The 23,254-nt window shown below is 47.1% G+C and overlaps 1 protein-coding gene across 6 annotated transcripts in view; it reads left to right on the top strand.

The window, feature by feature from the left end:
• The window catches only part of stumps (DBB domain-containing protein stumps), a 120,761-nt gene extending 97,723 nt beyond the window's left edge, over positions 1–23,038 (top strand). For all 6 annotated transcript variants that reach the window (XM_075698206.1, XM_075698170.1, XM_075698176.1 and 3 more), the window contains exons 3-15: positions 818–1,147; positions 2,914–3,052; positions 3,614–3,892; positions 5,861–6,051; positions 8,427–8,529; positions 10,225–10,413; positions 11,375–11,455; positions 12,489–12,634; positions 13,808–13,972; positions 16,525–16,597; positions 18,204–18,409; positions 20,347–20,449; positions 22,108–23,038. In XM_075698206.1, the coding sequence (XP_075554321.1) occupies positions 818–1,147; positions 2,914–3,052; positions 3,614–3,892; positions 5,861–6,051; positions 8,427–8,529; positions 10,225–10,413; positions 11,375–11,455; positions 12,489–12,634; positions 13,808–13,972; positions 16,525–16,597; positions 18,204–18,409; positions 20,347–20,449; positions 22,108–22,400 (2,298 nt within the window). In that variant the 3' untranslated portion in view covers positions 22,401–23,038. The remainder of the gene's footprint in view (positions 1–817; positions 1,148–2,913; positions 3,053–3,613; positions 3,893–5,860; positions 6,052–8,426; positions 8,530–10,224; positions 10,414–11,374; positions 11,456–12,488; positions 12,635–13,807; positions 13,973–16,524; positions 16,598–18,203; positions 18,410–20,346; positions 20,450–22,107) is intronic.
• Positions 23,039–23,254: the final 216 nt, after the last annotated feature.

Genomic DNA, 23,254 nt, shown 5'->3' with positions numbered 1-23,254 from the left:
GCGCGATACAATCTATTTCCACTAAGTGATTATGGTATGACGACGACGCAGCATTCTGTTTACTTTTCGTAATGTTTGGAAAGTATCGAAGTCGGCTGGCACCTTTGCAGTGGCTTGCAGACGGCGTTTTCGGGTTGTTTGTCTTTTCCTGTGTTGTCTAAATCCCTCTTGGTTTCGATCTCGCCTTTAGGAAGGCGTCCTTCTTGTCGACAGCATGAAGTCAAACTTAAAGTTAAATTTACTGTTTTTATCCTGTATAGAGAGAATAAAATCATGCTTCATTTGAATAGCGACTTTAATAAGCGCGTCTACGATGAGTGCAAATACTTATCGACTATCTTTTTCGACAGCTGGTCCTAGAACATCCAAATCTGGGATATTAATCTCATTAGCCCTCATAATGACAGTGGTGAATTCCACAGCATCTTCATGCTGCAAGTTTCAGTTGTCATGCCTAGGAGCGGTAACCTGTCACTGTTGAGGTTACCCTGCGCCGATTGTGAGCTGTTTGTGTGTCGCGTGGCGATCGCTGTCTGCGCAATGACCTGGCGGTCGCCGAGTCGGGCAGTGAGCGGAGCCAGCTCCTTCGGATCACTTTTTGGACCTCTGGTGCCCCGGCACGCAGGCGCGTCATCACGCGGCACTTTTCTTATTTCGCGCGATACGGGTAAAGCCCGTAAAAAAATTAATAAAGAAGTCTGTCAAACGTGGTCACATGGCGTGTCTAACGATTTCCCAGAGTCAATGAAGCGGCGCAGAAGCATAGTTAAAAGGCGCGCCATCTGCGTGCACTCATCCCGATGTCTGGCTACTGCAGGTCTCTCTGCTGATCGTGTCTCCGGACCTGCTGGAGCTGCTGGAGCGGCGTGGCGCCGAGCTCTTCTCAGTGGGCCGATTGCTGGAAGCGGATCGGGGCTTGGCCATGCTGTGCGGCGTTGAGCCGCACGAGCTGGGTTCGTCACTCCGCGCCGCTTTCCCCAATTTCTCGTCATGGCCGCTGCTGGAGGCGCGCAACCAGGACCGCGAGTTCGTCATACGACTCGTCGAGACGGCGCGAGAAATTGTGGAGCGTGCCGATCACAGCATGGGGCGGGGCGCGGGAGCTGGAACGCCCCAGTTTCGCCTCTGTCCGCGGAAAGTGCACCAGGTGAGATTCGCGCCCGCGGCTCGTTGTTCTCAGAGCAGGCAGTCAGCGTCTTTGAGCTCTCTCTGCGACTATTGTAAAGCCTCCTGTGCATCTCTAATGGCGGCATTCTTGTGCACTTTTTTTTTCGCGTGAATTCATTTTACCTGCGGTAATGTCACTCTGCTATGAGTGGCATGCAGCATTCTGTTCTATGTTAATATTTAGCCAATATTCGTGTTCTCGCGCACGCGCGACCTAGGATATACTTTACGAACTTACGTGGTGTCACTTTAATTTTGGTTGACGCTTACGTTTTGATGAATATAGGCGCTACGACGCTTTCTGTACTCCTTTAACGACTCCTTAATTATGCTGCTCTTTGTGTTCGGGCTTGCCACAAGTTGAGTACCGTGCATTGCTGTCGTGTCGTAGCTGCGTTGTAGGGATGGTGTCCGTTCATGTCCTTCAATTATTCAAGTCTTCAGAACATTGGTCCCCTGGAAGTAATTCTAAGCACTGGATCGGGTCATGCGTAATACTAGCGATAAGCGTAAAATTAATAGAGTGAACTATCATTATTAATTGAGCTCATGCGTCATTTTCTCTCTACAGAATTGGAAGAGAGAGAGAGCAAATGATAAAGGAAAGATAGGGAGGTTAACCAGGACTGAGCCCGGTTGGCTACCCTACACTGGGGAAAGGGAAAAGGGGACGGAAAGATTAAAAGAAGAAAAGAAAGTCTAATGGGTAAATCGTTCCGTCACTCAGTCCAGATCACAGACGCTGATTCAATCCAGTAGCCTTCAAATATCGCATCAGAGCTTTTGTGGCCTTTTGTAGCTGCGATATGCGAGGCCATGGTCCCAAGATCTTCTTCAAGGTGAACGGTGTTCTATCTAGCTGATTGAGAGCTGTGCAGAGGTCATGTCTTTCGTTTTGAAAAGATGGGCAGTGAAGACTTTTTGGATAGGTCAGTACGAACCTAGCCTTCGTACCCAGTAAACGAGGACATCACAGAAATATCTGCACAACTAAATAATAACGACGAACATCGTTAAGAACAATCATGATCCGAGCATTTATTGCTGTTTGGGTGTACTGTTTGTGAGGATGACGAAGTGGTTTCTCCCTGATGCCCACGCATTCTTTCACGCTGACATAGGAGCTCACCTACAGTAGTTATAATTACCATTAACTGCTGTTATAATTATGTTGTCGGCATACTAATAATTGCCGAATTCTTGTGGATGCTGAACCAGCATAATGTAACGGTTCCTTTTACTCGATTCTATTCCTATCTTATAATCCACCGCTCAAGACCAGCCGACCCTGGGGATGGCGAAAGCGGAGCGCCTTTCGGACCACGCACTTACGGAGCGGGAAAAGGAAAATAAGAGGAATAGCATCGTTTCATTATCCCAGATCTGATCCCCGTTCGCCACCAAGTCTAATATTTGCTACTGATATGTCTGAAATTGTTTAAATTGCAACAAGGTTGTTTGTGACTGAAAATTAGCAAACGATAGCCGTTTAGCTGTGATCAACTTCTTCAGAAAGCCCGCTGCGCGGAGTTTATGCCAAAGTGAGGAAGTTCTTGCGTGGGGAATGACGTTTCACGTCGCTATGCCAGCAACTAGAATTGTTCGCATTTGCGTTTCCTATGTGTTGAATAAACGCATCTGAGCCCATAGCCACTGCTCCGGCAGAGAGAATGTGTTGTCATTTTCTATATGAAGAAGCTTATTTATGAACGCGGTCTGAAACTAAAGGGTGTCATTCATATGCAGGGAAACACAAAGGTATTTGCCATGCTGAACGAGCCAGTGGAACAAACTCAGAAGTTCCAGGTGCTATTCGAGAGTTCGGGAATGCATGAGCTACCCGTAAAATGGAGGAATCCCTACGTTCTGCAGTTTACAGTTCCAGGTGAGCCTGTACACTGATATCGAACAAGCATTGTATATGTATGTACGGTTGGTTCGAAATTGTACCATTTCTCCTTCGTAGTTGTAATCATGTTGCTAAAGTTTGTAAAGAATTCGTAAAGTATTTCGTACGCGAGAATGACTCGTGAGAGCCGTCGTGGACTAATCCCGAACGATTCCTATTTGAATGAAAAGCTTTGTGAACCTGGTAACATATTGGTTGTATTATAAAGATAGTTCCCATCTCGTTCGTACGTAACCTTAGTTTAATACGTTGGTAAGGATGAGTCAACGTGCAAGCTTGTTCCACGCGCTCTCTCTCTCTCCGTTGGTAATGCCAGGACCGAATACACAGCGCTTTTAGTTTGTACGAACTGTTAGACATTGGTCGACTTTATTCGCTAGTGACATACCTGTATCTATTTCGTATCGCGACTGGGCGTTGCCAGTTTTTTACGAACTGCCCTCGCATGCAATCCGCCCTGAATTGGAGAGTGCATTGTCTCATATAATAAATGGCAAAGCTCCAATGCTGACAGGCTGCTGCCGCGCCTTGGCGCAGAGACCTTCCTGCAGGTCTCGAAAGTGGTCAACGTGCAGCTCCGCTGCGATGGCGCGCTGCTGGGTGTGCGCCAGCTCAAGTGCGAGTCACAGATGTCGCAGCTGCACGTTCTGCTCCAGTCGGCAACGTCGCCATACGAGATGCTCAGCCTCACGCTCGGCCTGGCCACGCTGCACGACGTGGACACGGCGCTGGCGACCAACCTGCACCGCAACCTGCCCGCGCGGGGCTTCCACCTGCTCGGGCCGCAGCAGCAGGTCGCCCCGGAAAAGAAGCGCAGTCAGTCTCTCTCCTTCTTCATCTTTTGAGTGCAGCTGCTCACGGTGTTCGGGAAGTAAACTGGTTGGTTAATCTCTAAAGTATGCTTTTGTGACACAGTAATTGACATGTTGTTCTTGGGGTTGTTTTGCGCCACGTGTCCGGTGGGTTATTACCAGAGTTGCGTGATACGCTGCACGTTTGAATAGGAAGCGCCATTTCACGACATATTTAAGCGTGTATTTGAGGAGGTGCCATGACATAAGAATGGGCGCGCACACGCTCGATAATCGGATTGCCTATCTGAGCGCTACGCAAGCAGCACTGACTGCGCAGCGTGCTTATCACAACAGCGGGTGTCCTTCCGAGAAAACACGAGGTGTGACCTACCAGCGAAGCGGGCTTTTTCCCGCAGTCTGCACCACTTGTCGAGCTATCAGTTGCCGGCTGGCTGAGCCTGCTTCTTTTGATTTCGTTGGAGCATCGCCATGCTGACCTGATGTGGATTAGTGCTGAGCAACCGTAGGTTGCAAACAAGCGTGTGTGAGGGGATAAACGCGTACTTCATGAATGGTTGGCAAAGACTGCCGAATTTAGCTTTTGCTAAAGCAGAAGCTCAATTGCGTCTATGTCAGCACCCCCCCCCCCCTTTCTCCTGCCATACGTTTTAGCAAGTGTGGCAGCCGGAATCATAGGGTGGCAGCAGGCGAAAAAGATTACCTACTCAAAAGGAACAGATGCACAGTGTTGCTGTCTGTTCTAGCTAGGAGCAGCAGCGGTGACGTATGCGCTGGCATCGTGGTGGCCATATGTAAGAAGGGGCACGCTCTGAAGGCTAACGCTGTCGCTGAAGATCACGCTTTGGTAAAGGCTCATTCACACTAGGCCGACACGACACCGATTTCGGTCTGCCGACTGTCGGCGAAAGCGTTTTTCACCTTCGTGTCGGCGCCACTGACACACTGTACCGACGCCGAGCTCTCCGCCGACCGTCGGCAGATTGCCGGCGTCGGTACAGTGTGACAGAGGCGCCGACACGAAGGAAAAAACGCTGCCGCCGACAGTCGGCAGACCGAAATCGGTGTCGTGTCGGCCTAGTGTGAAAAACACTATTTAATGTAATGGCAGAACAAGATGGATTAGGTTCGTGCTAAAGTTGCGGCACGTGTCTTTTTACGAGTGGAACAACCGACAGCGCCAAATCTCGCTGTTTCCTTTAACACAAAATATGTGATTTCTATCTGATTATATGAATGATGTGTAATAAACGATCTGACATTTTTTGACAAGAGGTACGTTCACCAGGCTCCTGTCAGAATTAAACTCCGTGGATCCTAACAATATAAGGCGCAGGTTAAAGACATTAAAGCTTAATCAGACAGTAAGAGCTACGCGTAAATTGATTAATCATATCCGTAAACGTGCGTCATAATAAAGAATTTGGAAGCAAGGGGCACCACAAAGGCTTTTGGTTAAAACAATTGTTGACTGGAACAAACTTAATTCCGAGGATTTTGAAAATATCGACTCTGTGGTTTCCTTTGAAAGAAATTTGGAAATGTTGTTTTACTAATCGTAAGTGTATACATGCCTTGTACTTATATATGCCTTGTATATAATTACTGATTAATTATTTTTGCGCATGCCACTGTTTTGTTATAAGATTGTATTTCTCACCCTGTAACAGCCCGAAAAGGGCTCACAGTATGGACAAATAAAATAAATAAAAAATGAAAAGGAAAGGCCTATGACTTAACGTAGCCGTTGAGGATAGTAGGCCTCATTGATTCTAATTATCTCTCTTTTTTCTCGACATGCCCTTGCGGCGGCTAAGCGTACTCTCTATACACGCCCTCGAAAGTGGAAGTTTTCCTCGAGCTCACAGCACATTTTATCCCATCGAAGTGCGTGAAGACCTTTTTGTATCTCTTCTTAAAATGTACACGTGGCTCACACGCCCCCCGGTGGCTCACTCGCGCCCTGGTGCAGGTGAAGAACTCTTGCCAACCCTGCTTCACTTTGCTGCCCACTACGGACTTCACGAACTCAGCTTGGCACTCCTGCAGTGCCCAGGTGCCAGCGCTTGCTGTCAGATGCTGAATTGCAAAGGTCACTCGCCCGCTCAGCTGGCATCGAATGCGGGACACCATCGACTTGCTACCACGATCAACGAATTCCAAGTAAGCTAAAAAGGAACCGCGTGCTTGCATACGTCACGTCGTAGTCTCTAAAGGCACCGCTGAAGGCTTTGTGCAGCGCAAAACGCACCGTGAGAAGCGTATCGATGGCTCGACATCATTGCATGCGACAGTTCACTGTGTTTTGGCACACGACTGTATGCATGGCGAACGTTACCGATTCTGAGCTCGCTGTGCCAGTGTCTTCTTTAATTTAATGTATATCACTTGTTAAGGGGTAGGAGACATCTTCCACCCGGAGCTGCCTCACTAAAGGTGACACTTATTCCGGAACACTTATTCCGCACAACAAGGGTAGACCTGACAACTCGGTGGTCACCGGGGCATCGCCGTACCAAATCCCGAATGCCTACCAAGCACAACGCCGTTTAGCTTCGATGGTATTTGTTTATTTATTTATTTATTTGTTTATTTATTTATTTATTTAAATTGCCCTTACAAACCTCGTATGAGGCATTGGGTAAGGGGGGCGTTACAGAAGGATTAAAAGAGTTTATAGGGCATATAACAAAACTTAATAGAGATAGATTATTAATAGACAGTGGAAAAATGTATACACATGTTATACAAGCATTAAAGCATTCTACAAAAATAACAGGGTCGGTAATGTACATATTAGAAAAAAGACAAACGATACAGTTCTTTCGATAAACAATATTAAAAAAATGTAGCCACTCCAGTACAAATACTAAACAATACTAAAAGAAATGCAAGAATAATAAGCGAAATAATGAGCTCATAAACAAGAGAGCACATAACTGGAAAACAGAAGAAAATGCATCATGCACTTTATTGAAGTTAGGCGGTGGAATATGGACTGATGAGCTGGCGGAATTTATCGGGATTATATTCGGAGACGATGTAATCAGGAAGAGCATAATCGAATGGCACGAGAACTGGCCCATATGACGAGAACCGGTCCATGTCATGCTGAAGAGGACATTTCTCGTCAGTTCATTAAAGCTAATTAGCGTAGCCTTCTACTTTCGGACCTTACCGTTTGACGACATTGATTTTACGAATTAATGACATATGGGTACGCACACATACACACACACACACATATATATATATATATATATATATATATATATATATATATACACACACACTCGGAGGCCCCCTACGTTGGTCGAAACGAAAAAATTCCGCACACCACCTAATGCCCTCTGTGCAAAGTCTGGAGAAGGTCACGGTCCAAGAATAGTCGCTAAGGAGAGCAGGACCTCTCATGGTCATAAACTTGAAGCACAATTCTCGCTTCTGCGGATCATAAAGTGGACATGTTAGCGTCAGAAGTGAGATGTCATCACATGGTTCGCCACGCGCACATAATGCTAATTCTGAAATTTACTTTACTTTTTATTGCGATAGCAATTATGTGAACACTGCAGGCGAATTTCCGCCGTCGTCGTCATCGGCATTGCCGTGAGGCTCCGCATGTATTTACGTATGCTATATGCTTATCCATGCCGTATATGCACGTTATATTCCTACACTATTCAATCACTAAAGTTGTTCATACCAGATCGGACGTTCTTTACTAAATTATTCCTCAGAATTTTGAGAATGACAGCCCGCAAACAAATGTCGTGAAAATTAACATTCACAGCGCATGCCTTTTATCTTATATCTTCTCAAATTATTAAATATTGAATGTGCAAATCAATATTAGTGCTCAAACCGGAAAGTGATGTAATTCTACCAGCGCGGCTCTTTACGGGCAGCGTAGTGGCGCCTGTGCGATGTCATTACAGGCCCTATACGGCGTGTTAAAGCTTTTAAAAGTACCAGAAATTTCGCCGCACCCGCGTATGTCAAGTCCGCTTTAGTCTAACCCGCGTGTAGTTAGAAAACCGTCAGAGAAGTTCAAGCGCAACGATAAACCTTGCTATCGCAGTCAGATGCAGCAGCAGGAAGCTCATGCTTCCAACCTCTCCACCTGATTACCTAGCTAAATCTGAGAATGCACGCAATGCTTAGACGCCAAAACGTGTGAAAGCTCTTTAGTAAAAAAAAGTTGCGTCGTTTCACAGATTGACTGCGCAGAGAAATAGACGTGAGAGAGCGACATATAACAGGGAATATGGGGGATATTAGCCAGAAAAGCGTCTGTTTGGTTACCCTAAATAAATTTCCCAGGTAGGATTTTTCAAATATCTTTGGAGCGACAACCTCTGACGTTCCACCGTCTGCTGTTGTTTTTTCTGAAAAGTCTCGCCATCTCGATTTGGAGACCCAAGAGCACCATGTTCATGTGCAACTCGTGTTCCTCCTCCTATTTCGAACTTTCGCGTATGACTAACGGAAGTGTAACATGGGTCAATGTTAACTGAAACAAAAAAAAAAACCTGCAGTCAAGAGCGTCTACACCTGCGGTGGAAGAGGACGCTCCTGTTCTCCCTCCAGCGCGAGTCCAATCCAACCCGGGCAGAGGCAGTCCGCCTCGGATGCACTACGGTAAGCAAGAAGTCTCATTAAAATCCAAAGGTGGAAACCTTTTTTATTTGAATTTTTAAATTTACGACTCGGTGATTCATCGATTATAAACTTGAAGCTGACGAATGAACGCTTTTGTTGAAGCCAATTTTTAAGCCGGATAACGGGTCGAAGAAAAGTGCGGCAAATGAGCCGGTGCGGGGCCGCGTGAAGTGCTGCGCGCGCTTTTCTGTACATAGTTCCTGCTTTATTGTTGCATCACGATATCACGTTCGCTTACCTTTGTTTGCTGGCAGCAGTCTCGGAGAATGTAGGCTGATGATGGAAACTACTGGGCCGAGGTGTTAGTAAAAGAAGGGGCAAGAAGACGGTAGCCACTTTTTGAACGCCAAACTTTCCGTAATATCGATTTCAACTGCACGTGCAAAATGTGTGGTTTGTCTCGTCTCCTTTTTTTTTTACCTCCGTAAATTTATGCGTGTAGATGAATACGCAACCAATTATTGGGTCAAGTAATGGCTGGCGATTGGTCGTGCCTATATCGGCCCGCCCCGTTCGACACAGGTTTACCAATCTTTCAATACTTTTTTTTTCTTTAGCTTGACCATGAACGGCATTGACGTTTGCGGTAAAGCGGTTTACCGGAGAGGTGTATGGCAGCGACAACGGTGGCAGCGACTTCTTGTGATGCAGAGTTTGGGCCGACAGCATAAAAAGCTACTACTACTGTGACCGATACCATACTGCTTAACTGCTGGTGTACAACGTCGGTAGCGGCAAGATCCTTAACGTTCAGTCGTTTTTTTTTTTCATTTTCCGTCGACAAAAACACTTACACAACGCAGAAAATTCTACCGACGATTACGATTCTCCCTAATGCGAAATTTGAGTGCAGCTCTGTGTTTTCATTTCTCGATATATTGGCTTGCGCGGACAATCTGTCTGGTGCTGCACGTTGCAAATGGAGCGAAGTGTTGCACGACTGCCTGGCTAATCGTGAGATCGCCAGAGGCAGAGTGTGGGTGACGCGTGGGCGCGATTCACAGCAGCCGCCGCAGACAGGCCTCCGCTCATGCAGCGCTTTGTTTCCATATGTGGTTCCCGTGCATTGGGGGTGCGTTAAGGATCCCCTGGTGGTCAAAATTAATCCGCAGTCCCCCACTACGGCGTGCCTCGTGGTTTTGGCACGTAAAACCCCAGGATTCCATATATGATATTGGTGGCGTCATCGCTGAACATACGACGCGCGCGACTCAGGGGCCATCTCGTAGCCATCGTCGCTGCAGAGCCAACAGTCTAGATGGTGTTGGCAGAGCCCGTCTCGTGCGGCACTACGCTTTTCTTCTCACGCTTTCGCCATACCCTCCTCCTCCGCTTTCCTCCTCGCGCTCTCTTCGCTATCGCCGTCTTTCGTCCCCGCTGTGCTCCGCGTTCGCTCTTTCATCTTTGGCTGTGCTCGTTCACTCGGTTACCAGGGACGCCGACGCTCGCCGAAGAAGCGGGCGCCTAAGGGCTGCGCCCTAAAACATTTCGAGCGCATTGTAGTTGGACAAAGCGTCACAAGGTGCCGCTACCAACTTTGCTATTGCTACGCACACCCTCTGGCAACCCGTTAATCCGTAAACGGGAAGAAATTTGCCGCCCAGCTAAAGCTCTAATATATATATATATATATATATATATATATCTGAAACGCGGCGGTGCTTCCTCGCGCAGAGAACGTGACCGTGGGCGGCGGCCACTACGCAAGTCCCGGCGCCGCGCGGGGCGCCCCCGTGTGCAACCCGTCGTACGGACTTGCGCCGCCACTGCCTCCGCCACCGGCCCCGGAGCCGCCGTCCGCTGACGACGACCAGGAGGCCGAGTACCTGAGCATGCTGCCGCAGGTCGAGGCGCCGCCCAAAGGTGCGACCGCCCTTGCCAGTGCACAGTGATTGATTGATTGATTGATTGATTGATTGATTGATTGATTGATTTATTGATTGATTGATTGATTGATTGATTGATCGATTGATTGATTGATCTATTTTTGGACTTGGGAAGATAATTTTTTTCTGTTATGGGGAAAGCTGAACACAGGCAGCAATTATTGTTATTTGTTTTCAAGACATATGTATACGCCAGACACGAAAGGGAAAGTGAGGAGCAGGCTGGCAAAAGAGGAGCAAATAGAAAGCATGCATCACTCATGAGGCAAGCTTTCTTCTTTATTTAACAGAAATTGGTAAAAACTAAACAAACCGAATTACAAATCGAGCTTGCATAAAGTGTCACGATATGTCATTTGCTTATGGATGATAGAAATGAACAAACTGCAAACGAAAATTTTACGCACACATATTTATGAACAAACGAGGTTGAAGCAATTTGGAAATATATAAGGAAGAAAATATTCTGTATCAAATAGAGGCGCGAAGAAAATGTGAGAAAGCATTGATTTGTGACCGTTTCTCGTTCAACGCTGTGTCTTACCTGAATAAGATAAAGAGGACTGCACTGCCTTTTCCTGGTTTTTGCTTTCGCCCTGAATGGGATGTAGGGGGACTTGACTAGTTAAATTTGCCTCTGCCATAGGCGATTGCTTGCTGTGTTAATTCTTTTTTGTTCGTGCATAACGCTCAAATGTGTTATCATTAAAAAGGTGCGCTTGCGAGATAATTTAGCGGTAAAAGTAAACTACATTTCGCATTGATCACCCTGAATCTTCCTATAAATGCGTGCCATACGTGAGGCTACCACGAAATTAAGCGTCCTGTTGGTTGGCTTCACAATCGGGCATTGAATTTTAAGAAGCCCTGTTTTATTGAATTAATGTAGGTTAGCCACATTGACTTAGAGTTTTCTCTCCGTTCGTCGTGGCAATTAGGACAAAGCTCGGCAACAAACCAAGGTGATCCAGACGAAGAAAAAAAGGAAACGAGTTCCACAAGTGGACAAACTGACCAAGGTATTTTCTTTTATGCTAATCGTATATTGACTAAATAAATGCATGTCTGCTATTCACGTTGCTACCACCACTTACCACCACGTTGCTACCACCACGTTGCTACCACCACGATATGCTTGTCTGTTATGTTCACTTATAAAGCACACTATAATCAGCTTGGACGTATTTAATTATAAGATTAATGCTGCTGCATTCCTTAAACTATATATCTCTGCAGGCATATTCTTCGCTCCTAGCTCATGTTGACAAAAACCACGATTTGTGAACTTCCCGCAAGTAACTTTCCATCAATAGCACAAGCAACTTTCTAGCTCGTAACGATGGTCTAAATATGAATGACTTTTGGTACTAATTATTGTGAAGTTATGAATGAACTAATTCAAAGTTGGGAGATCATGACCTTGGGCAAAGTGGTCTAACAGACTCCGTGAATGCTTGAGAATAAAACGTAACAAAATGTATCAAGATATTAGAATCATGAAGCAGCGAAGGCGCCTGTAATGATGGAACCGGGTTCGATGCTGACAGGAATGTCATGTGTGTTTTCTGTATTATGTAAACCATGCCATTCAAGCAAAAATATTTTAGTTTTATCAGAGTTATAATATTAGGTAACTATTATTTCGAATTATTTACAGACTTGCAGGCTGAATTTTACTTGAACGTTTGGTGCTTTGTTGTCGCCTTAGAATAGACGATATGCCATACCTGCAAGTGCGCTTCTCCACGCACCTTGTTTAAGCTAACCAAGATGGCGGACCTCGAGTTAGAATCGTAGTTAAAAGTGCCAGCATGCGGACTCGTGACGCCATTTCTGCGCACTCCGTTCACCGCACCGTCAAAGTTTTCAAAACGCGTGTCTTATCGACAGTGCTACTAGCGGGAACACAGCCGTCTTGGTTTAGGGCAAGTGAAATGTGTGTGGGAAAGCCTGCTTACGGAATTTTCCGTATAGCCCACGGTTCTGGCATAGACGCGAGCAAGTTATTAAGAAATGCCTTAAACTGGGTACGTTCTGTTTCATTTTATCCAGGTACACCGGACATGGTCTTCTCAAATACGCAGGAGGACCTAGTTCGCATAATAGAAATGTACAAGAAGGGCGTGCCCTTCTCGCAGATTGAGAAGCTGTTTGATGACTGGAAGAAGAACAATGAAAATGCCAAGAACATTGATGATGTAAGTGTGCGGACCCAGCTTTACGTTACATTTGTTTTCCAGCTGCTTTAGGAGATAGTCCTTTTCGAGAAGTGAACAAAGATTCAAGTCCCAATTACTGGCGTGCTTCTGCTTCCACACATCGCGTCGCGTCCGACTTTGGAAGAGGGCAGTCATCCACAGAAAGCGCGTGCTGCTGTGCGTTCGTCGGCGGTAGCGCCCTGTGTTGCATTAGGGAAAGTCCCTAGAATCGTAGCTAGCACGCACGGCCGGACTTGCCTCGCACCAAACTGCGTGAAAACTAGTTCCGGTAACCCGGAGAGTCGCAACCTACAATTGGTTCGCGCCGGCAAACTATTTCCTCCGCGTCTGTGAACGCCTCACGTGGACACATCTCTGCGCGTCGCAAGCGCCTCCCTGTGCCCGTCCGCCTCCGACAGACGCAGTAGGCGCTTGCGTGTCTGGGGCCTTATTCATCATGAGGACAATGATTTCAAAGCAAACTTGAGCCCTTAACTGTCCGGGCCACGTTGTTCATGGACAGTCGTGAAAGCTGCGTAATATTTATATATAACTCAACGCATACCTTTCATAGCTACTGGGACAATGTTAGCCGGAAAGAGTTTTCCGCAATCGTATAGTATATGTGTACTCTCCCGGGCTCACGGTGTCACGTTACCTCGCCTTTTATTAGTCATATCATGAGAAGCCAACAAACACTGACACCAAGGACAACATAGGGGAAATTACTTGTGCTTAATAAATGAAATAAAGAAACGATAAATTAATGGAAATTAAAGTGGATGAAAAAACAACTTGCCGCAGGTGGGAACCGAACCCACAACCTTCGCATTTCGCGAATCCGGCTACATTGATGCCTTCAGGTAGCATATGTGGGTTTATTGACCAGTTGCCTTCACCCAAAAAGATCACGTGCTCGTGATCACGTTCTCATCCACTTTAATTTCCATTAAATTTATCGTTTCCTTATTTCATTTATTAAGCACAAGTAATTTCCCTTATGTTGTCCTTGGTGTCAGTGTTTGTTGGCTTCTCATGATATGACTAATAAAAATCGGGCCCCTCGGTTAACCCCCTTTCTTCTCGCCTTTTATTGTCATAAACGTGTGTGCATTTTTCTCTGTGCAACTTCACATCCATTCATTCAGCTATCTCTTACTTCCTTTTCCACAGAGCAATCTCCAGGCGCTTCGTGAGCTTTACAAGCAGAAGCAACGTGCAGTGCAAGCAGCCAAGCAGTCATTCAGTCTCAGTGACCTCAGGCAAATCATCACCGGCAAGGGAAACAGGCGCGGAAGCCGGAGCCGGGACATCCAGCACACGACACTTCCTAACATGGCGAGTCAACTTCCCATGCATTTTTATAAAATTACCCTTATAAATATAGCACAGCCGGCCCTGCTGATGTGGCAACTCTTCATCAGTCCTGATTATATTATTCTTTCTGAGGTTTTATTTCTGCAACTCCTTCTTTTTCTTTTTTTCGCCTGAGTGACACTAAGCGTTTTGCGCACAGGTGTTCATTCTTACAATAGGATCGCCAAGCAGCAAAGCATTCTAAAACAAGCTGTGAATGGTCTTCTAGTGTATTTGTGTTCGTGCCACAGTCTTGTCGTAAGAAAACAAAAAGTAGGGTGCCAAACAAAATGTGTGGTTTACATTAAGACGTACCAGCTTCCATCCGGAAATCTTGTTCATTAACTGTTTGAAAACTATTAGTACTATACCACTAGACGCCAAGTGCAAAGAAATTTCATCTTCGCTATATTGGTTATGAATGAGTTATACTATATACTATTGAAGCAATCTTGGCAAAGCTGCACGGCTAACAAGTGCGTCGTTTTCTTGTTAACAGCCCAACCAGACGTTGCGTGTACTTGGTACTTAGCGGATATGACGCCGCAGGTGCCATTGCGGTAGCGTTCTTTCAGAGTACAATTTAATACTCCTCTTTTGCGTCGCTTTAATGCGAAAGGTGGATCACATAACGGCGCCCAAAGTCCTCCAGTGTTGCATCTGTGTGACTCCTCTATTGGTCAACAAACAACTAAACGAATCGGCATTTCCGCCTTTCCAACTGCTGAAAATATCAGCAGCTACAGCTGTATGAGCTGTTGGCAAGCTGTTATCCTTTTGTTCTCAGTTGGCTGCTATCTCGCGACAGGAAAGCGGCGCAATCCGTAATATATATATATATATATATATATATATATATATATATATATATATATATATATATATATATATATGCCGTGACGTTATTGTCATCATTCTAGTGTCCATATTGGAATACTCTAGGTAAGGAGTAATTTGCATAGCTATCTGCGTACCTAAAGAAATTACGTTAATTAGTTCTTTAATTATTTACCATAGGTGGCTATGTCAAATTAGCAGTTTGAAGTCGGTCCTAGATATTATCGAGCTGCGCTTAAAAAAATCTTGAACCAAATTCTTGTAAGAGCTACACAAACAAATATTTTACGTAGGCTTACGTTAGCTGGTACATCCTGTATATACTGAATCTCCGAAAAGCAACTGTACAGTGGAAACGGTGGTCTTAAAATTTGAAGTTTTACTAGAGGCAGTGCAGTGATCAAGGAGACGATGAGAAACGTCCACCTGCTGGACGTGTCTGCAGACGACGTTGCATATTGTTAGCCACTCGGTGGATGGCTGCTGGAGTACACCCGTCCTTTGGGTGCACCCCGCAGCCGTTATCAGGTGAACTATACACGTCTTGCGCTATCGTATCCCACTTGAAACTGCGCTATCATTCACAATTGTCGTCATAGCTTTGTTTATTTTTCTCACTGCACAATTACCTTTCGGACGTTCAGTGCATGAGCCACGTGCTTAATATGGGGTTTTCTGTCACCTACGAGAGACACCGCAGTGGGGAGGGGGGAGCTCTGAGTTGATTTTCACCGCATTAACGTGTACCTGAAGAACTGCGCACTATGCCCACCTCTTGTGTTCTACCCTCTCGCAACGCTGCCGCCGCGGCTTGGAGTCGGAACACGATACTTCGTGCTCAAAGTATAGAACGCCTTGCATCCACTGATCCAACGCGACGGGCAACAATGTTTACCGATTTGCGTCTTCTTCATGGGGGACATTGAAAGGCAGTGAAAACTGTCTCGCAACGAGGCCGCTGGTTCCGATACAAGAATGCGCTTCGCATTTCTTGGGCTCGTCGTGTGCAGTATGCGCAAGGAGAGCTGCCGTTGCCGCACGGCGATTCCTTTATGCCGTTGCGCGGCGATTTCGCCCGCAAAAGAATGCGAAAGCAACGGGTTGGCAGTGCGTCACAAGTCTCTCGAGTTAATCTAAACGATGTGTTACTCTTTAAATCCGTGCTGCTGGCTACGTGCTATAGTATAACACTTATCCTTGCGCGCCGATAGTTACAAGATCATGCTTTGGTCGATGCCCTATAGTGCCGGTTTATTTATTACTGCAGGGCGAGTTATAACATCGATACTATCCTTAGTTTCTGCTGTCACAGTTTCTTTCGTGTGCACTCCGCATTGTATTAAGCGGCTTAGATTCGGGCTACGTTAATCGTGTCTGTGTATTTTTCAAATTCTAAACAGAAGTTGTTTTAGCACCGATCCTGACTACGACACTCGTCGTAGACAAGTAAGCACGCTGCCGCAAGCCGAGGGCCAGTCTCCTGAGAAAATCCAGATGCTAAAGAGGCCTTATAACACTCGCATGAGCTGTAATGTGCAGTGTCGTGACCGATGCCCAAGCGGCTACGTCGCTCAGTATACGTTCAGGTTCTGTGTGCGCTCGCGAACCAGTTCACGGGAGTAGATCCTGGCACGTGCATATAGGCGCACATTGTCGTCCATTAGCTCATGTTGGACGTTCCGTTCCATTTCTTATAGAAGCAAGACGACTCCACTGACGGCTGCCGACGTGTCAGCACCCTTAGTGCCGTCTCAACATCCAGCAGTGGCAGTAAGTCAAGCGCCGAGATATTCAACCATTACTTCAATGCACTCTTCCTTGTTCGCCATAAATCCTGCTTCTTTTACATTCTTGTATGCTGTGAGCCAAACTATACATGTGCACTATCTGTAGTAGTAGGGCCAGTAATAAATATAGTACCTACTCTTCGTTTATGCAAAAGTGTGCTGTACAATAAGCATATCTATATGGCATCTGCTGCTCCTTTTCCCTTTTACTACACAGAGATACAGCAGCAGAAAGACAATAGCACCTTGCACATAATGAACGGGAAACGATACACTTATGGCATGTTCGAGTGGGCGTTTCAGAGCATTCTGGCAGCTTTACGAGACTCTTGAAAGACAGCTTGCGTTATCTCAAACGTGCCCTTCGGGCAAAAGAACGACAAAACAGCAGTGCAAACAATCAAAAGGGCATTTATTGCGCCTTTTATACACCAATCTACCCAACCAACTTACAATCAATAAAACATGCCGACGGGCGGTGACGAATCGAGGAAGTCCGACTCACCGCGACAGGATATCGAGCGAATATGTTCGCCTTATGCGAGACACCAACACCTAATGGTTCGCGCGCCCGCCGTGGTTGTTTAGTGTCTTTAGTGTGGCGCTGCTAAGCAAGGAGGTCGCGGGATCAAGTCCAGGCCATGGCGTCCTTATTTCGATGAGGCTGAAAAGCAAAAACACCCCGTTTACTTAGATTTAGGTGCATGTTAAAGAACCCCAGCTGGTCAAAATTAATCCGCAGTCTCCCACTACGGCGTGCCTCATAATCAGATCGCGGCTTTGGCACGTAAAACCCGCAATTTCTTTTAATCGTTCGCGCGAACAGTCACGCGAACGGCGGCGCGTTCGGACGATTGTGTTCGTTCATCCCGGTGCTTCGCTCCGAAGCATCACGCGAGACGGTCCAGCAGACAGGCGCGCGACAAGTCCGCGCGCTGCGCTGACCCCAGGCCAAAAATGAAGAGCCCTTTTGCGCCTGAGTAACCCCACCGTTAGGTGGCGTTAGCAGCGCAACATATCGTGCCATCTCTCGTACTTTGCTGCTGCAACTATACACCGACCGCCGGCGGCTTTTAGCCGGATTACAGAGGATACGAGAGCCGTGCGCGGAAAACGACACAAAGGGGCACAATAGAGTGGAGTGTCCCCACAAGCTTTAAAGCGGTATTACAGGAACAGTGATGCTCTGTAGCGATAATCTGCCGTAATTATTATCATTGGGAACTGCTTATGCCCGCAGTGAGCCTTAGTTGTCTTACACAGCATTTGCGACGTTTCCGGAGCGCTCTGAAACGAGCAGTCGAATGTGCCATTATAATATTTACCTTAAAGTTTATTGTTATTATTATCATTAGTAGGTCGTAATAGTAGCAGTTGCAGTAGTTGCAGATGAGCCCCTGTTTAGTATCAAAGGAAAGATTTCTGTTTAGGAAAGCGCGAAAGGGACAGATACAAGGGAAGAACACAGGATGAGCGCTTTCCCGACCGTGATCCCTGAGCAACTCGCTCAGTTCGCCATTTCTGCGACGACCGTTCGGCTGAAGATGGAAAGCAGCCGGCCCGCGGCTCATTCCCTTCTCTCTGCGCAGGCTCCACTTCGAGCGACCGACTGAGCACCCTGAGCTCCATGAGCGCGTACGACAGCGGGGCGCACTCGGACTCGTGCGAGGAAGGACGGCCGCCGCCGCGGCCCCCGCGACTGCCGGCGCCGCGCAACCCCAAGGCGGCGACGCACCAGTACTACGCCTTTGCGCCGGGCAGCGGCGACCGGAGCGCGCCTCACCACCATTCGCCGGTGAGGAAGCCGCACGTGTCCACACTTTGTCAATTAAGTCTCCGATTGGACGGCTGGGAACCGTGTTTCTCCGGGAAGGCCTTCTGCTCAGAGCAGACGAATGTGTCCGTCATGCCGCACCAGAGCCAATGGCAGAATACCAATTCTCGTTACTATAATTCTCGTTACCAGCTTTTAAACAGCGCCTAAGCAGACGACGCGTGCACCTGGTGGTTGTCGCTACGACGTAAGTCCCGGCACGCTGCATCCGATATTTTTCGGCGCCGTGGGAGTCGCCTTATCTCGGAGGTCATGCGTCACTGCCGGCGAGCTGAAATGGCGCCGTCTTTTTTTTTTTCTCACTTTCCGTATCAAGAACGACTATGTTTTGCGAGCTTTTCTTGACGCTTCCGCTCGTATCTCAAACGTCAATTTTGCACGGAGGCCCTCCTCAATATCTACACCATCTCAAACTAGGCTTTTCGCACGGTCCAAAATTTCGTAGCAGTTAGTCGAGGAAACGGTGGGCGGATAGAGGGAGAATGTTTGTGTCCCGTCTTGCTGCGCGCGCATTTCCAGAAGCGATGTTGCTCGCCCTATAGTGCGCTGCAGGCGCTGCGCGTGTTACGCGCAAGTGCCGCGCGTATCTCTGCCTAAATGTGCCTCCGTGTGATTTAACCTTTCAGATCGCGAAGCCCGCCAAAAGGGCCCGACCACTGTGAACAAACAGCCTTTTCATAGCACTGCCTGGGGCTGCGTAGTTATTGAACTTGGGCTAGTAGGCTGCAGGTTATTTTGATTCATTATAATAATTCGCCGACGCGAAAGATGCACCGCACATGAAGGGTGTTCACGCGACAAGCGTTGGACCTCCAACAACTCTTTACTACAGAAACTGGAATCTTTAGTAAAGATTAGTCGAACTCTGGAATTTGTTTCTGGCGAATCGTCCTGGTGCTATGCCAGATTTTAACGACGGTAAATCATAAAGGACAAGAATGCATGTATTTGGTAGTGAGCCCACATGTGAAGTGGGTCGCAAACATCTAATATTTTATTTACAAAGCGACTGTCCACTGAAGCTTGACTGCAACTTGTTCCCTTTGCTAAGCTTAGGCGATAATTCCTGCGATTACTCGCAAGATGCGCGCTAAACTGTATACCGTCTCACAGAGCGATTTTACTGAATCGCCTCCTGTCAGTTTGAAAGCAGAAGAGAGGTCGATACCGAGCGTTGAGAACCACAGAAAAAGAAAAGAACCAGTAAATATCTGCTCGCAAGCCATTTGAAGAGCAGCCGTTGAGACTGGACATGTCATGCCAGTCAGCTCTCAAATGAGAATATATAGAAGCTCTGGCTGACATGGTCGTTTCAGCAAAAAGCTTCTCGCAGAAAGCGTTTTGTGGGAAATCTACCCTGGCGCATACTTGCGCACGTGGGGGGCGACAGATAACAATGCACAAGAAACGTTTATCTCGTTGACTACCTTATGGCTGATGAATAATAACAAAGTAATATATTGGCCGTGCTATTTTGTAAATTAAAGGGGCAGGTTTTATGTTCCCCAGGTTCGAACTTCTTGCACTCATGAATGCATTGGATCCCAAGTATACTTCCGGACTGCACATACATTTTCCCGTCTGGCATGTTAAAAAACATACTGTGAACTTTGGGCGGTCTAGATTAACTTCACTGCTTTTCATTTCACTGCGTGCGATACTTCAGCGGGGACCTAATGAAAGTTTAGCGCCAAATTACAACCGCCGCGACGAAGGCAGAAAAAAGCACTCCGCGAAACATTTCGCGGTTGTTTTGGGGTATTGATCAAAAAATAATACCTTCACTGTCAGCACCTTGATAGAATCTGTTAAGAAATATTTGCAGTTCAAAAACAATAAATAACTAATCCAGAGTTTCGCGTGTCCGCCCATCCCCTCAAATGACCAATTTCTTGCAGGCTTCCCCACAGGCCGGAAACGTTGCAGCATCCACTGCCTCAGAAGTCAGGGCGAACAGCATACCGTCAAGCATCTCGCTGCATGGCAATATGAGCACATCAGGTAGGTTCGCGGTTGAAAAAATTACGAACACTGTGAGAGGCTCTCGCACACTTTCGCATGCCGATTAGCAAGTTCCTCAGCACACTGTCGTATCCCTAAACATAACTGGTGGTATGATGTGATCTGTTTACCCCAGTATTTAGCGGGGAGAATCCAACTGGTTCGTTTCGCTGTCCAGCAGTGCATACACCTCGCAAGACTCAGCTTGGCACCTTTGAGGCGTTTAGATTAAGGCGCAGAGGCTCGTTATTTCCCACGCCACAAGCGGCTAATAAATAACCGCCGTTTGCACTCCTATACAAGTTATGCTGTTCTCATGGCAATCAGTATCATCAGCCTTCCCCATGCCAGGGTACCGCATTACTACATGACTGTTTTAGCATAACATCGCGAGCTATAGGACATTCAACGACAAGGAACAATGCAAGACTGCAGTGACCGTATCGCGTCATTCCTTATCATCAACTCTGTCTCACCAGTTGTTTTTCTTGCTTCTATATAATTAATGGCCCACTCACCTTCAAGTTCTGTTTGCAGAGCTTTGGTAGAATCATCCGCTCACTTCCTTTCGTAGCAAAAGCATGAGCTAGGCATTTGAGCGCGCTTGCGTTATGCTAAGTTATGCTACCAGAATAAGCAACAGTAATTCGTACTTCATCATTGTTATGTCTGTTTAGTTAAACTATACTTGCTGCTTCTGGAACCTACCCGTCTTCTGTGGGGAAAGCACCATTCTTGTTTATCATGTATGCTTGTCTAATGAACTTAAGGCGCTATTGCACTGCGGTACAACTTGGTCGACATCTTATGCAAACAAGTTGTCGTTGTTGGTCCTGTCACACCGCCTCGTGCTCTGCCACCAAACGCCCGCGATTCGCACATTTGGTGCCAAACATTTAGGGAACTTGCCGATGTCACCGACGTGGCTCCGCAATGTCCCAAAATTGTCATGGCACTGCAACTACCCTCCGCCACCGTACAGTTCAGGTGTACGCCTTAGGTGAGACGGTTACAGTGACCGCGAGGGGATTACCTTCTAATGCCCAAGGTTTTTTGGACATTAAGGCTTGTGGTACATCGACTGCCAGCGCCACCTGTCGGTAGCGGGCGCGGCGCAATCGTGTCACCCAAGGGGGAACGTTCTTCAAAGATAAAAACACTCATAAAAGGGGAGTTTTGGAGATAGTGTCGCAAAAATTCCTGGCTATACACCCCAGCAACCACTTCCTCATTCTTGTGCAACCAGAAGTCTTGCGAGGCGGATGTGCTGCTCTGCATAGCACACTTTGCTTTAGTTGATATCAGCATTATTATCAGCGCTACACACAACTGGGTTGTCATCAAGCAACTATCTAAGCATCACCAAAGTTTTCATCCATGCATGTTCGTTGAATTTGTTGGTAGCGTGCTTACCAGTGGGTTTCATCTACGCCACTCGGCTATGGAGGGCATGAATCGGGCATTCCCCGTCTTCCTCCATACCCTTAGTTATTTTATTTTATTTGTTTCTTGGGGCGGAGAGGGGGGTGCGAGGAGAGGGAGGTTCTCGATATATCTATGTATATATCTGTACATACCGTAGCTTAGACTAAAAGGACAGACAGGTGTGAACAGACCTGAAAACGCCCGCGTGCTCAAACTCTCTTGGTTTCCTGCAGCCAAGCCAGCCGTGGTGAACCCATCGGCGGGCGTGTACTACGACATTCCGCAAGTGCCGCGGCCCGTCATCGACCATCGGCACAACCCGCTGCTCGACTACGACTTCCCGATGGCCGCGCTCCGGCGTGTCGCGCCGCCTCCCTGCCCCCCGGAGCCCGACGACGGCCGGCACTACTACGACATCCCAAAGTGGGGCGCAGGCGGTGCCCCCCTTCCCGCGACCCCGTCCAGCAAGCAGCAGGTGCGGCTCAGCATCCCCGACATACCCGCACCTCCCGTGCCCGATGACTGAGCGTCCTGCTGGTCAGGAGCGCGCTCGGGCCACCGCTGGGGACGCAGGCTGCAGCTCAGATGAGCAGCTTGAATGGGGGAACGCCACGAACATCACGAAGTTCTGCGCCACATCTGCGATGCTATGTTTGACTGTCGCCAGTGACGCTGGGAAACGAGCAGGAGCCATGACATTGAGTGTTTAGCTGTCGGTGGTTTGCTGCCATATTTCGGGCGGTTTCACCAGATTAGGCAAGCTCCTGAGCAGATTGGATAGTCTGTGGATGTTCCTTGCTTGGGCTCGTATGTGAAAAAAAGAAATTTACCTTCACGATACTCATTGATATAAATATGAGAATATTCAAAGAAAGAAAAGGTGAGAAAAAAACCGAGCCTGTCAATCGGCTCGCAACAATTTTTTTTATTTCCTAAAAGCCATTCACTTGCAAGAAAGGTGGATGTACCCTGAAGTCACTGTGCTTTCCCTATCACGCAGCTCGGTTATGCACGGCGTTTCGTATTAGTGGCGCCGTTCGTGTGTTAAAGCATACGTCACGAAAGGGCATGTTCTCTCTTCGAGGAAGAGATTGTATTGTGTGAGTCAGTCAGTGTTGTTTCTTTTTTCGATCGCCGCCAATCGCTGATCTTTCTTCTTTTTTTTAAAGAAGGAAGCCATGGCTTGTTTGCTATAGTTTTCTTTTTGCCCTCGTACCTTTATGCCATTTTCGCACCTGTTAATAGGCAGCACTATCACAGTTCTGTCCAACTCTGTTGACTGCTTGTCTGATGCTCGACCTGATCGTTGACGTCAACTGGAAATACCCACTCGTCAACCTTTGTCTTTGTTCCCGAGTTCCTGTTGCCTTCAGCGCTGGA

Source organism: Dermacentor variabilis, chromosome 1, assembly GCF_050947875.1.
Source record: "Dermacentor variabilis isolate Ectoservices chromosome 1, ASM5094787v1, whole genome shotgun sequence".
Lineage (NCBI taxonomy): Eukaryota > Metazoa > Arthropoda > Arachnida > Ixodida > Ixodidae > Dermacentor > Dermacentor variabilis.
This window is presented reverse-complemented; position numbering and strand designations above follow the sequence as displayed.